This window comes from Polyodon spathula, chromosome 4, assembly GCF_017654505.1.
Source record: "Polyodon spathula isolate WHYD16114869_AA chromosome 4, ASM1765450v1, whole genome shotgun sequence".
Classification (NCBI taxonomy): domain Eukaryota; kingdom Metazoa; phylum Chordata; class Actinopteri; order Acipenseriformes; family Polyodontidae; genus Polyodon; species Polyodon spathula.
In genome coordinates, this window is record NC_054537.1 from 80706313 (window position 1) to 80721435 (window position 15123).

Genomic DNA, 15123 nt, shown 5'->3' on the forward strand with positions numbered 1-15123 from the left:
TGGTTGGCATGACTCGACAGAGACCACTGCTTTCATTATTGACATTACTTTATATTGGTTAGCACTTCTGTGGAAACTGAAGCATTGCAGTGCATGAAAGTGTTTTTTTTTTCTTGTTGTTTTGAATATATAACCCCCCCGTGTTCCCACATTTTCCACATACATTTATATACTATTTTAATTAAATACAACTTTTATATGTTACACATATCTAGTTTTTAAGTAGTAAAGCTTGTACTTAGTAGTAGTTTTATTTTATGTGTGTGTATGTGCACGTGTTGGAAAGGCAGCAAGACAGAAACAAGTAATGCCTGATAATTCAGAATGTTAATTTTTTTAAATCTTCATGGCAACGCATGATGCTCTCCTCATGATATTCAGAGTCGTTCTTTTACTAATTACTAGGCAGACACAGACATTTAAATATCCCCTCCCCTAAATTGTGGAGCGCCATTTGTGCCAAAACTATCCAGCCATAAGTTTGTCAATTTGTTTGTCAATTAGTGAGTTGGTCAATTTGTCCAGCAATTTGTCCATAAAGTTGTCAATTCATACAGTAATTCAGAAATGTATTTGTTAATTCATTAATTAATAATTAATTAATATGAAAGAATGTAATGACCTGCAAATTTCCAATCAACCAGACAAACTTCCAAATGTCAATCTTGCACTGTGTCGAAAACACCGCAACCTCTCTAGCCAATGGGAGCACACACTAATATTTCAATCAATGAAAATTCAGCCTCACTTAACTGCTTATGCTAATAATTTTATTAGAAGGGTGTCTCAAAAGATATTCTATTTAACAAGATACTCGACTTTGACTCAGCAACATTTTGTACGCCTGCATTGATTCGCCATAGAATTTTTTTGCCTAACTCTCTACATACCACAGTGCTTTGCGCGCACTGAGACAGAAGTTTCTTTTGAAAATCAGTCGAGCAGCTTGTTAAATAGAATATCATTTGAAACGCCCTTCTAATAAACTGCAATATTATTGGCTGAAGCAGTTTTAAGTGAGGCTGGATTTTCATTGATTTAAAATATCAGTGTGTGTTCCCATTGGCTAGAAAGGTTGCAGTGTTTTTGGCACAGTGCGAGATTGACAGTTGGAAGTTTGTCTGGTTGTTGGGAAGTTTGTCTGGTTGATTGGAAATTTGCAGGTCCGTACAGCCTTTTGTATTAATCAATTGACAAATTAATTAATTATTAGATTAATTGACAAACACGTTTATGAATTACTGTATGAATTGACAAATTTATGGACAAATTGACCAATTCACAAATTGAAAAACAAATTGACAAATTCATAAATGGGTCTCCATACTAAATGACAATTAATTGAGTAATCTGCATTGGTACAGCCAATTTTATTTCCTAAATCAGAACAGCACAGCAACGCATTTCCTGAAAAGTACGGCAAAAACATTGTGAGGAAAACTGTCATGACTTGTCCACCATCTATGACGTGCACATTTTTGCTATTTTATGTGGACGTCAAGACGATATGCAGATGCTCACTTTCCCAGACCTTCATAACAAGAATCTGCACGAGGAATTGTTGAATGTGCTAGTTTGAATAACCATGTGCCAAGATGGGTGGATGCTATTTTGAGCATATAACAAACAATTATAATCTCAACTGTACCATGGAATACCAATATATTACAAGAATAAGTTTGCTCTTAATGTTACTGCATGAACCAGTTATCACATTTGTTGAATAGTCTGCTGACGTTTTATTAATAATGTTAACTATTTAAAAAAAAAAAAAAAAAACCTTACTGGGAGAAAGAATTTGCATATTACAAAAAAAGGGGCCAGAAGGAACAAAAATTATTTTTTATGTAAAAAAAAAAAAACATTTAAAAAAATTAAAAAGAAACCTTCATAATTGAAACTTTGTGCTAAAAACAACCATCACAACATTAAGCCCGTTCTGTGAAAAATTTTAACAATTACACCAACAAAACTAATGTTAATGTCAATGTTTTAATTCACCAACATCTTTTTTTATCATGAATAATCTAATCAAAAGCATTGTATTTTAGCAATAAAATATTAAGACTGTTATGCAACAACAAGCTATGAAGCAGAAACTAATAGTACAAAACAAATCTGAAAAACAATTTTTTTCACCTTGTGTTCAGAAAACAGTGCAACACATACAGTACAAGAACCCCTCAAAAGAGGAGAACACTCATCAGAATTGGATTCCAACTTGAATTCTTTCCAATAATCTAAATGGTGCCAGATCTAAATACAGCCAACATTAAATCTTTCAAATAAGGGGACTTTAAGAAAACCAACACCTTCAAACATGTGTGAAATGGTAATATTTGTTAATATTTAAATCTTAGAGGTATTTACATCTGCCACAGTTACAATCAATTCAACAGAGTAGGTTAGGCCCTACATATCCACTCACTCCCTGACCATTGCCCTTTGCAACTGCAAATTGTACATAAGCTTATAGCATATTCAATATTGTTAAGGATTATGTGACACAAACAGGCATGATGCCAAAGCAATCCTTAGTATCAGTATTAAGGTACCCACAGTAATGTTTTATTCAAGCTGTGCACATTTAAATTTTAACAACAACATAAAATAACACTGATCATCCATAACTTCAGACACTGGGTGCGCTCTTTACAGAGCTTGAACTCATAACTTATTTCAGGAATGTTTTTTGAAAGTCTGTTTTATTAAATACAGTTTGATATTTATGAAACTGTTTCAGACTACTGTTAGAATACGGTTTCAGACTACTGTTCAAATAGTGTAATACATGCAGTGCAAATTAGTTGTGCCTGCAAAAACAAAGTTTGGATATACAACACTGGGAAAAGTTCATAACATTTTCAACATATCAGCAACATGAAAACAATCCTGCACAAATTTTGCAGGACACAAAATTTTGAAATGTTCCAGCACCTATACAGTTTACACATCAATTTAATGAGTCCATCTACACGTCCCAGCTGGACAAGGTCTGCCTGCCATTTATTGTAGCTGTAAATCTATTCCACATTGGTTATTGAGGCTGGGTCTGCCACGGAGTTGCAAATAACACTTTAAACATCATATTGGAATAGCCCAGCAAACTCCCAAATGTTTCCTTTATTTGAACCCCATTAAGGTTAAACAGATAGCTGCTGTCCAGGGGACTGAAGCATTTTCTAATGCTGATACTAGATATTTTAGCATTGCATTATGGCTGTTCAATATTGGAATAGGTTAAAAAAAAAAAAAAAAAAACAAACAAACAAACAAAAAAACCCATATTTTTAGAACAGCTATTACAGTTATATACATAATTTGTTTTAAAAAATGGAGATGGACAATTAATCACTGTAAGTAACATCAAGAGTCCCTAATTGGAGCAACTGTACAATGAACCAGAAATACTGGGGATAAAAATTTAAAAAACTAAAAAACATGGATATTTAAAAAGCATAGATGTAAAATATTGCACGTAGCTTCAATAAATATTTTAAAATATAAAAATAGCAGTAACAAGAAAAAGTTAATAAAAATAAAAAAGTACTCTGAATTTGAATTATGTTACTCATCAAATATGCTGATGTAAGAAAAGTAAAACACTCGATTGAATTTAAGACATCACAAAACCAGAGTAAAGTGCTCTATGTATTAATAAGTATGAGCATAAACAAGCTCACACAGCTCCTATTGATTCCTAAAAAAAAAAAAAAAACATTGGTTTTTATTGTCTCTGCTCCCTTCTTCATATATAAAACCAGAGACAAAGCACCATTATCTGTTAAGAACCAAACTCTCGGCATTCTGTTTATCTAGGAGAAAAAGAATCTGAGTCAGATGATATGCTTGACAAATACAAATCTTGCATCCATCGAGAAAGTGCATCCTTCGTACAAAAGTGTCTTGCAACTTGAAGCTGTAAAGTTATAAATGAGGGTTTTCATAAAACAATAAAAATAAATAAAATGGATGTACCTCTTCAGAAACAAATCAGAAGAAAATAAAAATAAGCTGAAGAAAAAACAAGACGACAAAAAACAGTTCCTACCTGTTTGGCTGAGTTGCGAGGTACTGCGGCTTTTTCGGGAGAGCCCCACGATCGCCACCATTTTGGCACCTATGCTGGAGCGCCTCTTCTTGCCCCCAGTACCCATGGTGCCCACCGCAGTGTCTGACTGGCTGCCGTCGTTCTTCTCCAGGTTGTACATGTCGGCGCCGATGCTGGTGCTTTTCGTCATGTTCTTTCCCGGGGCTCCCATCTGCCTGTTTTTCATTTTGGATGTAAAGTCACTGTCAGCCCGGGTGGTCAGGTAAAAAATATCAGAAGGGGAAAAGGGGAAAAAACAGGGAAGGAGGGACAGAAAAGGACAGGCTTCAGCTACAGGGTTCTGGGAAACACGAGGGTTCACAGCAGCAGAGCTACAGGTGTGTGCGTGTGTGTGAGCGTGCGTGCATGTATGGGCACATCACAGAGCTGTAGGATTTTAGGTAAAGTAAAACTTTGCAGCAGACTTTCACAAAGTTCACTAGGTTTATACATGGATTGTCCAGCTCTGATTTAGTGACCACTAAATAAATGCTCAATACCGCTATACAATTTAGGTATCATAAAGCAGGGAATAATTTAAGACTTCCAATGAGTATCAACTATTCCAGGTTTTCCTGTGAACCTTAATTTTAAGTTCAAAAGGTGTATAGAGAGTTCAATAAACTCATACCAAAAATTGGAATTGGACCAAACTGATGTGGATTATGAGTCTTAAATTATACTATGTAATGCTTTATCAATATGGCCCTGTGAGCCTCACGCACATACAGCTCTACTATTCCAGGGGTCCCCCCCACACACATACAGCTCTGCTATTACAGGGGTCCCTCCCATGCACATACAGCTCTGCTATTACAGGGGTCACCCCCATGCATATACAGCTCTGCTATTACATGGGTCCCCCCACGCACATACAGCTCTGCTATTACAGAGGTCCCCCCCACACACATACAGCTCTGCTATTACAGGGGTCCCCCCCACACACATACAGCCCTGCTATTACAGGGGTCCCCCCCACACACATACAGCTCTGCTATTACAGGGGTCCCCCCCCATGCACATACAGCATTTATATTTTTCATGTCAAGGACATAACCTTTTTTTTTTTTTTTTTTTACTCTTGACTACTTATTTCAAATTTTAATAAAATCCCATTAAAACACAGATGTATCACATGACACAGAATCAGATATTGAGCACACTGACTAGTCAATGATAATTGCTTTAGTTCCTCTACTACTACAGTGGTAATGCAGTATTCCATATTTCTGCTAGCGAGTACAACACTCCGGTCTGGCAGGCACAACCTTGCCCACAGGCATAGCTTTAAGGACAACAGTCTTGCAATTATAGTCCTGGGAAACTTATTTGTATTATTAGAAGTAGGACTTGTCTCTTTCTTATAATCTAGTTAACAAATTTTTTGCATATAAGCTCACAGCAAGCCATTGTGAAATGTATTTCCAAATTAACCTCTCTCAACTGAAGTACACTGTAACATATGCTTCACTCTGTTACAATTAGCAAGGTTAGGGGTCTACAAACCAACCACCTGCCTACACTGGTGGCAATTGTCTTACTGATGAAGGCCTGCATATTTAATACAGAAAACTAACATACCTGAGGCCTGTGGCATGAGCTGCGCATAAACCAAATCACAAGTTTAATGAAATGTAATGTGAAACTAAATCATTGTTTGAAACTGATTCATCACCAAGGACATGTGAATAAAAATATTATAGCAACTGAGATTACGTTTAAAAATGGCAATGGTCAAAGTAGATGCGGTACTGGCTGAAGACTACCAAAACTAATTGTATATTAGATTACATGGTAAGCAGACATTTCCAGAATTCACCTGATGTCCCATGTCCCACGCAAACCCATAAGTACCTCAATCACACATACTGTGTCTTGAAATCACAAATTACAAACTGCTGCATGCAATAACATACTATCCCTCACAAAGTGGGAGATATCCCAATCATCCACCACACTGTCATACACTTTTAAGTAGACAGATTTTGCAGTAAACCACCGCTGACAAAACCCACTCGAGAGGAGGTACCGGTATGTGAAAAACTAGGGAGAGGCTACATTCACCCATCCTGATATATGCAAAGAAGGAAAATATTTGAAGTTTCTGATGTATGTCTTGTGAACTATATAGGAACCAAAAAGCCAGACTGGCCACTAAAGCATACCATTTCACTCCCTTTAAAGCAATACCACTGTACACTATTTAAGAGAGGCAGGAGTATAATTCATAAAATTAAATACAGCTACTCAGCAAGATGAAGAAGATTAAACTAATTAAGGCCAAGTCAAGTCAGAGTAAAAAGCACTGTCGATTATGCAGCGGAGATGGTAACGTTCTTAAAAAATGCTGTATGTAGATAATAAAAATTATCTTTAAATCTATCTGTGCATAACACAGCATTGAAAAATGTTTCGGTTTTCAAATAAATAAAAATAAAAAAAACATATAATTGAACAATAATGTGCTGCCCACAAAAAACTGACTTGATTCCGACTACTGCAAAACTGTTATGAGTTGTGGAGGAGTGTCAGGCAGCCCGTATGTGCTACAAACAGTAATATTTCAATTATAATATGAATACATTAGCTATCTTCCTACAACACAAATTGCATCTAATTGCTACTTACAGGAAGGAAAAGCAGTCCTATTTCAGGTTATTTTCTCAACAGTTCAAGCAAAAAGTAGATCAAAAGTTATCATTAGCTACTTTTTGTCTTAGGAATACACGATTGTCCAGTAATCAGGAATAGACTATTACATACACATGTGCAATACCTAAAAAAGCACATAGCACCTCACAGAAAACATATACCAGAATCTACATTTAACCCTTATACTGTTTCTATGCTACCTTTTTAATGCAGTTTGACAGTGTGTGAACTGCCAGATAAACATCCTTAACGTTAAACACACATCGCAAGTGAAGTTCAAAAGATTTTAGATCAGAATATATACTCCAGAACCACCTCGGCAATTACTAGACAACAAATGCCATCAAATGTGAATACGTATCCAGTAATTATCACATTCTGTCATATGGAAGATTGTCGATACTACACATTTGTTTTGTTCTTTAAATTGGCTCGTGTGATTGAAGTGATAGATAGAATATTTTTATCTGTTGTCACCAGAAGATTACTCGCACCCAAGTCATGTCTCTACAGACAACTAGTTTATCGCACAACATCAGTAAAATGGCATTTTTTAAATGCATTGTTAAGATGTGTGGAGTCAGCTGGACGCTGACTAAAGAAAAAATCTGCAGTAAATGCCAACAAGGGGGTGATCTGAGCATGTTCACAATAGCTGTAAATGCTAACAATTCCTTTAAAACTTTTTTTTGCAAATTTAACCCTCCTTATACAGTTGCCGCCAACAAGTAATTACACTATATTTTTATAAGTAGTGCATATGCAGAGATACTGATATATGCTTTAACAGTGTGATAGAAAATCTCATTTATAAAGCATATATGACCTTTTAAGTGGGTAACAAAAAAGGGTGAGAAATTATTTTTACTAAACTACTGTACTAAATCAGTAACATATAGTATTTATCTTTCATGCAGTACAACCAATTGCTGTTTATCACCTAGTGGGGATGTTGGACTCTTCTGACACCTGACCAGTACATTATTAGGCAAACTTACCCAGCTGTTTCCCTCTCTAGCCTGCGGGAGCGCAAAGACTACAGGTCGTCAAATCCATACTAGGATTCGAACCAGCAAGCTCCTGATTGCATGACTCACTCTTTACTCCACAGAGTACGCTTTTACTGGATAACCTGGTAAAGGCACTACCCTGTCTTTTAAATATCATCCACATATCCCTATTATTTCCTAAATAACACAACAAACAACCTGACTGAGTTTATAGTACTGGTATGCTCAGACATGTGGCATGTTAATGAGATCCTCTAGTACTTCATCTGATGCAAATATTAAATTGTAAAAGGCCTGTTAGTATGGAACATGTTAAAACAAAGACTACTTGGAGCACAGACTTTAGGAATGCATGTCACTTGAAGAATTTCTGCTTGATGTCTCCAACAGAATTCTGTCTGTCAGGTGGAATGAACATTTGTTGAACATTTTGGACAACCAGTGAATCAAATCAATCTCTATTCAATGTTCCTTTCCATAAAACAGGCACATGGTAATACATAGTAGACAGACTGTGTATTTAATGTGTTTTTATCTCCTATAATGGGTGATGTGAAACCTGACCTGCACAAACACATATTTGTATATCTTAATCTGGTTTCAAAAATCTATTTCAGCTACACTGTCTAAACGCAGGAGGTCTTTATCAACTGCATTATGAAAGGAAAAAGAAAGCAACACCCAAGTCATAAAATAATCATGGAATTGAAAAAACATTTAATAACATGATTGCATTGCGTGTTTGTGTTGTCTTTATATTAGGTCTATCCGAACCCGAAATGAAGAACCTTCTTAAAATTATTCTCAAACTCTATAATACCACAGTACAGTAGTTATAATATCTGTAGTGCATCTGATATCCATCATATTATGCTTGCAGTATTCTGCTCTTGTCTTTTAAGTCACCCGAGGAGTGTAGACAGGATGAAGTTTGTGAATCATCAAAAAAAATAAAGGGTTGAAGGTCTTGACCTTTTATTTTTTACTTTAAAAAGTGCAGCAGTATTTTGAATAAATTAAAATAAATAGAGTCTTCAGACACTGGAATTTTGCAGCCAAATTACATTTTAAAGAACATTGTGTACGTTTGGCCCAAAACCTTTTCAGATTCATACACTGTATTTATCAGGCTCACCAAAAGGTTTTTCATTGAACAACATCTCTAATCTCATCAGCAAGAACCATTTCATTAGGTCCTTGTTGATGCCCTTTTGCTTCATGTCTTCACACTGCACTGAATAAATGACTACGACATTTTGCAGACAGATAGCTCATGGTTTCAGAGCAGAAACTACAACCTGTGGCTACAGCTGGCCTCGTCTTTCCATTTTAAACAGCAGGGTAATAATCTTGCTCTATAATTAAGGGTTCATCCAAAATGATCATCAATTACAGCAAGCGTAAACAGCATGCACTTTTTAGAGACCCCCTCCCCCCAAAAGCATACATCCTCATACTGAAATCAAAAGCAGGCCTTAGGTTTTCAAAATGTAATTACTTAACATAGCAAAAGTGAAAATAGGCACTTTTGACTGATTTACTGTATCCTATATCATACGCAAACACGCAGGGGTTGCAGAATTTGAGCACCGCTTCAAAATTTGATAGTAATCTTTCTCTCTCTTTGGCTCGCAAGATCATAATCTGTAAATTACTTTGATCATGGATTTTCACAGCCGTAAAAACCTATAATTTTTACATGTGTTAAAAAAAAAAAAGTACATTTCCTATACTGATTATTCTCCATGCACAGAAAGCAGGTACTACTCAGCTTTACATATTTTTTATATGATTCCATCTTCCAAGGGAGGCAACTCAAGTCATTTTAAGGTAAATTCAATTTTCCCCAACACTAATTACTTAACTAAACCCTTAACTGAACTAGTAATTTGCTTAATCGGGCCTTTAATTGTTTTCAGCTCTTAAACAGTTGGAGATTTCTACTTACAGTTTTTCTCGATTGCTAAATCAATGTTAATGAAACTGTGGTCAAAGACATCAATACCAAAACCGGTGCAACCAGAACTGCATTATTATTATTTTTTTTAAATGAAATTTACTGGTTGCATAAGTATTCAGCCCCTTAAGTCGGTACTTGGTAGAAGCACCTTTTGCAGCAATTACTCCTATAAGTCTTTTTGGATGGGTCTCTACTACACAGCAGGAGGGTGAAATTTTTGCCCATTCTTCACGGGAAAATTGCTCCAGTTCTGATTAGTTTGTTGGGGATCGTCAATGGACTGCAATCTTTAAGTCTTGCAATAAATTTGCGATTGGATTCAAGTCAGGACCCTGACTGAGCCACTCAAGAACATGAATTCTCTTCTTGTTCAGCCACTCCAGTGTGGCTTTGGCTTTGTGCTTCAGGTCATTGTCCTGCTGAAATGTGAATTTCCTCCCAAGTTTCAGAGTTTTGGCTGACTCAAACGAGTTTTCCTCAAGGATTCGCCTGTACTTTGCACCATCCATTCTCCCCTCTATCCTAACAAGCTTCCCAGTCCCTGCTCAAGAGAAGTATCCTCATAACATGATGCTGCCACCACCATGCTTGACAGTTTGGATGGTGTTGACTGGGTGAAGTGCAGTGTTGGACTTGAGCCAGACATAACACTTAGAATTGGAAAAGTTCAATTTTTGTCTCGTATCACCTACATGCTTTAAGATGAGTCTTTTTGAGTAATGGCTTCTTTCTTGCCATCTGTCCATACAAGCCAGCTTTGTGTAGGGACCGGCTTATTGTTGATGTGTGAACACTGACTCCCATCTCAGACACAGAACTTTGCAGATCTCTCAAGGTCATTGTTGGCTTCAGAGTGACATCCCAAACCAGTTTCCTGCTTGCCTGGCTGCTCAGTTTGGGAGGGCGACCTGATCTGGGTAGTGTGTGGGTGTTATGATGCATCTTCCGCTTCTTAAATATGGACTTCACTGTGCTGAGAGGAATAATCAGAGCCTTTGAGATGTTATTGTACCCTTCTCCTGCTCTTTGCCTCTCTACCACTTTATCCCTGACTCCTTAGACTTCATGGTTGCTTTGTTGGATCATTATGTGATTCTTTATAAACCTGAGGGAAATTATCTACAAGTTAAACCACTTTGAGTACACACAAGCTGAAACCATGTCACTAATTTTGTGACTTTTCAAACAAATAATTTGCACCTGAGCTGATTTAGGGCTGCAGTAGCAAAGGGGTTGAATACTTATGCAACTGAGATTAATCTGTTTTTATCTGTAAATCTTACTTATTTATATTTTATATGCATTTTTTTTACTTTATCAATGTGGAGTAGTTTGTGTAGATTCTACATGTAAAGTATAATTTGAAAGCGTTGTGGAGTACGCTCAGGTGCCAACAAAATGTGAAAACTTTGCAGGGGGGGGGGTGAATAATTCTGCAAACCACTGTATAAGTCAATTATGGTTCTTTAAACACAAAACGCAAATAATAAACACATTTTTGCAAAACACTAAATACAAGTCTCAACATTTGACACAAAATGCTATTGAATAAGTCTTGTTATTCAAAATCAAAGCATTTGTTTGCAGCAGAAAGCAATCGATTCCAATTGCATTAATCTATAACTCACATGTGCAAACACAAATTGCTCAACCTTTCAATCACCCATCAGACCTTGATTATGAATAAAAGAGGCCAAAGCTGAATTCACAGTTGTTGGTAAGAAATGGAGCAGGTCAGAGAGGGTGGACATGAAAGACAAGAACGACAACCTGGAGCCCTAAGAGGAAGGGGTGTGGGTATGTGTGGTGGTAGGATTAGACACCAAGAGGAAGGCGCACTTGGAATCTCTCAAATGAGATACGGGCAACAATTGTTGACCATGTGATAAATCATGGACTTACAATGAGAGAATCTGGGCAGAGGGTACAGCCTAATCTCAGATCCACAGTGGCATCAATCATTCAAATTTTCAGGAATTAGAATAGTTAAGTGACCATAGATCTAATTTCTGTATTCTATTACAGTAAATTTGTAAGTGCAGTTTTGCTGTCATTCAATTCCTGCATTTGTATCCGTCAACAATCAATTCATTTATAGATTTGAAAGAAAAGCCCCTTCTTTACAGCTCAACAGGAGGCTGCTATAGTGGATATGGTGGCTGCCAACAACACTATCATTTTGAGGGCGATTCAGAGCTCAATCATCCAAGATAATGAAATATTTCACATAGTGTCAGTCTATCAACAATTGACTGTGTCTTGAAGCGAAACCAGCTGACAATGAAACAGGTGCACAGGGTGCCTTTTGAACAAAATAATGATAAAAAAAAGATGAGGTACCAGTATTACACAAGCAATTTCTAAACTCCTTGCAATACTGCAATGCAAATGTATACTGCTGTAATAGCTAACCATATGAAGTATACTGACATCTTCACATTGTATGATCTGTGATACTGTTTTTCTTTCTTCAAAGAATAATGGAGGCTGAGGCCACTATTACTCTATATGATTTTATATATGTGGATGAGGTTGGCTTCAATTTGAACAAACTAAGGAGATGTGGGAGGAATGTCATTGGTCACCAAGCCACAGTTGATGTACCCAGTCAACGAGGAGGAAGTATTACAATGGGTGCTGCTATCTCCAGGAATGGTGTTGTTTCCCATATCCCCACCAATGGCCCATACAACACAGCGCACTTGCTTGCGTTTTTAGATATGAAGTACAATAGTCTTGTACCCCAGAGGACAAAGGACTGGAGGGGCCACAGTTGACAAACTTTGTTGTAATATGGGACAATGTTAGGGAGTGTTTTGAAGCTCATCCACATCTCTCAATAGTGTTCCTCTAACCATACTCTCCATTCCTGAATCCCACAGAGGAGTTTTTCTCTGCCTGGCGATGTAAGGTGTATGACCATCGTCCTCATGACCAAATGACACTGCTAGATGCCATGAATGCCGCTTATCAGGCCATCACAGCAGACGCTTGTCAAGGATGGCTCAGTCATGCAGGACATTTTTTCTCCAAGATGTATTGTGAGGGAAACTGTTCGATGTGATGTTGATGAGAACGTGTGGCCTGACAGAAATCAAAGGCTGGATATAGAATAAACAAATGGTTATGTTTGAGTAAAGTTACCATTTCATTATATTCCATGTTTATTTCTCTTCACTGTGTTCTTTGGCACAAATGTATCTTTATGAGTGCTATGATTTACTGTTAGCGAGTATCCCTAAAAAATGGAAGAAATGATAAACTGCATTTATGTTGTAAAAACAATTCTAATTGTCTGTTCTTGAGCGCAAAAGTTATCCACTGAGAGTTATTTTTGGATTAAGTCCACTGAAAGGAAATGTATGTAGCTCTTACTGTAAAGGTAACAGGTTTGTTTTTACACAATTTGAATATCAAAAACGACAACAAAGGCAGAGAGAGTATGCATTTAAACATACTGTATGTATGCTTGTATTTAGTATTTATTGTACCGTTGTGAAATGGCTGATAATGTGAGCTTTCATTAGATGACAAATTGTCTGTGTTGATGTAACTATAAAATGTATTAAGTAACTTAAAAGCTATCGGAAGAGCCAAGGATTTTCATTTCGACGAAAATGAAGAAAGTTTCGATGTGTACCTGGATAGGCTTGAGCAGTACTTCTATGATAACGAAATCGCAGATAAAGGTAAAAAGAAGGCTGCTGGCTGCTGCTACGGAGATAGCCTCGGTGTACGAAAGCACAAAGAAAAGTGCAAGGCCAATTGTGTCTACAAACGCTATCAAGGGAAAGGCGGCACCAATGATGAAGAGGAGCCCTTGTTTTTGTTGTTCAGGAATGAGCCATGGTCCAGATTCCTGCAATTTTAAGAATTTATAGTGTTGAACAGCGGGCTTGCTGTTCAACTGCACCAAAGAAGAAAGCAGAGACTACTGGAGAACATCACAAGAGATGGCCATTGGCAGGGCTCGCTACCTCGCAAATCGGCAGGTGGACACCCCAGAGTCTCCAGCATTACGCGCGGATTCTGAAACGGTAACCGTGAGTCTGACTGCGTTGTGGAATTGCACACTGTAAATACTAGCACTGTTTTTGAAAAACCGTACTATGTAAATGTAAATGATGTAGTCATGAGAACGGAAATAGACACAGGAGCTGCTGTAACTTTGATTTCGGAAAAAGTTTCCTAAGGTTAAACTCCAACCGACTGATTGAGTGTTAAAGACATATACAAATGCAACGCTTGATGTGTTGGTTAAACTAAATGTAAGTGTAATGTACCGAGAAGAAATCTTTGATTTGGCTCTTGTAGTTACTAAGGAAAATTGCCCTGCATTGCTGGCCAGAGATTGGCTCAGCAAGCTGAAACTAGCCTGGAGAAAGATACTTCGAGTTACTGATGCAGTAAGAGCTCTGTGTAATAAGTACCAGTCTGTTTTCAGCCCCGAAATTGGTTGTGTGACCGGAGTTAAGGCTAGTCTGAGGATGGCTAAAGGATGGCTAAAGGCGCCACACCTGTAAAGCAAGACCGGTACCTTATGCTTTGAAACCAGCTGTAGAAAGCCAGTTAAAAGAGCTGGAAAAACAGGGCATAATCTCAAAGGTTGACTTTAGTGAATGGGCTGTTCCTTTAGTATTTGTGCCAAAACAGGACAGTAATGTACGCATTTGCTGGGATTAAAGGTTACCATAAATCCATGGTTAGAAGTGGACCAATAGCCAATTCCGAGAACCAGAAGCAAAATTGGCAGCGGGAACTAAATTCTCAAAGTTAGACCTCTCCCACACTTACCAGCAGGTGGAGCTGAACGAACACTCAAAGAAACACTTAACAATAAACACCCCACTGAGATTGTTTAAGTATAACCGACTACCGTATGGAGTAGCTAGCGCCCCTGCTGTTTTTCAGCGAATTATGGACCAGCTCTTGCAGGGTCTGGAAGGGGTCATCTGTTATTTGGACGACATACTGATAATGGGGAAAAATGACAAGGAACACCTGGCAAACCTGGAAATGGTGCTGTCTAGATTAGAAAGCCATGGCATACGGCTTAAAGAAGACAAATGTAGTTTCTTCCAGGATTCAGTAAAATATCTTGGGCATGAAATAAATGTGAAGGGAATTAGTCCCATCACTGAGAAAACATAGGCTGTTGTTGGCGGACCTGTTCCCAAGAATGTTCCAGAACTGAGATCGTTCCTGGGCCTTCTAAATTACTACGGGAAGTTTATTCAAAATTTGTACACACTGAGTTAGCCCCTGACTGAGCTACTGTGGAAAAATGTAAAATGTAAATGGTCTGAGGGTTGTGACCAGACATTCTGTGAAGCTAAAACCAAACTAACTTCTTCTAAAGTGTTAGTGCAGTATGATCCGACGCTGCCAGTACTGGCGTAGCGTGCGATGCA

The 15123-nt window shown here is 37.6% G+C and overlaps 1 protein-coding gene across 14 annotated transcripts in view; it reads right to left on the reverse strand.

Moving 5' to 3' along the window:
• The window catches only part of LOC121314924 (regulating synaptic membrane exocytosis protein 2-like), a 247534-nt gene that overhangs the window by 34132 nt on the left and 198279 nt on the right, over positions 1-15123 (reverse strand). For 11 of the 14 annotated variants that reach the window (XM_041248684.1, XM_041248683.1, XM_041248691.1 and 8 more), the window contains one exon: positions 4052-4293. In XM_041248684.1, coding sequence (XP_041104618.1) covers positions 4052-4293 — 242 coding nt within the window. The remainder of the gene's footprint in view (positions 1-4051; positions 4294-15123) is intronic. The other 3 variants (XM_041248682.1, XM_041248693.1, XM_041248689.1) reach the window with 1 other exon arrangement.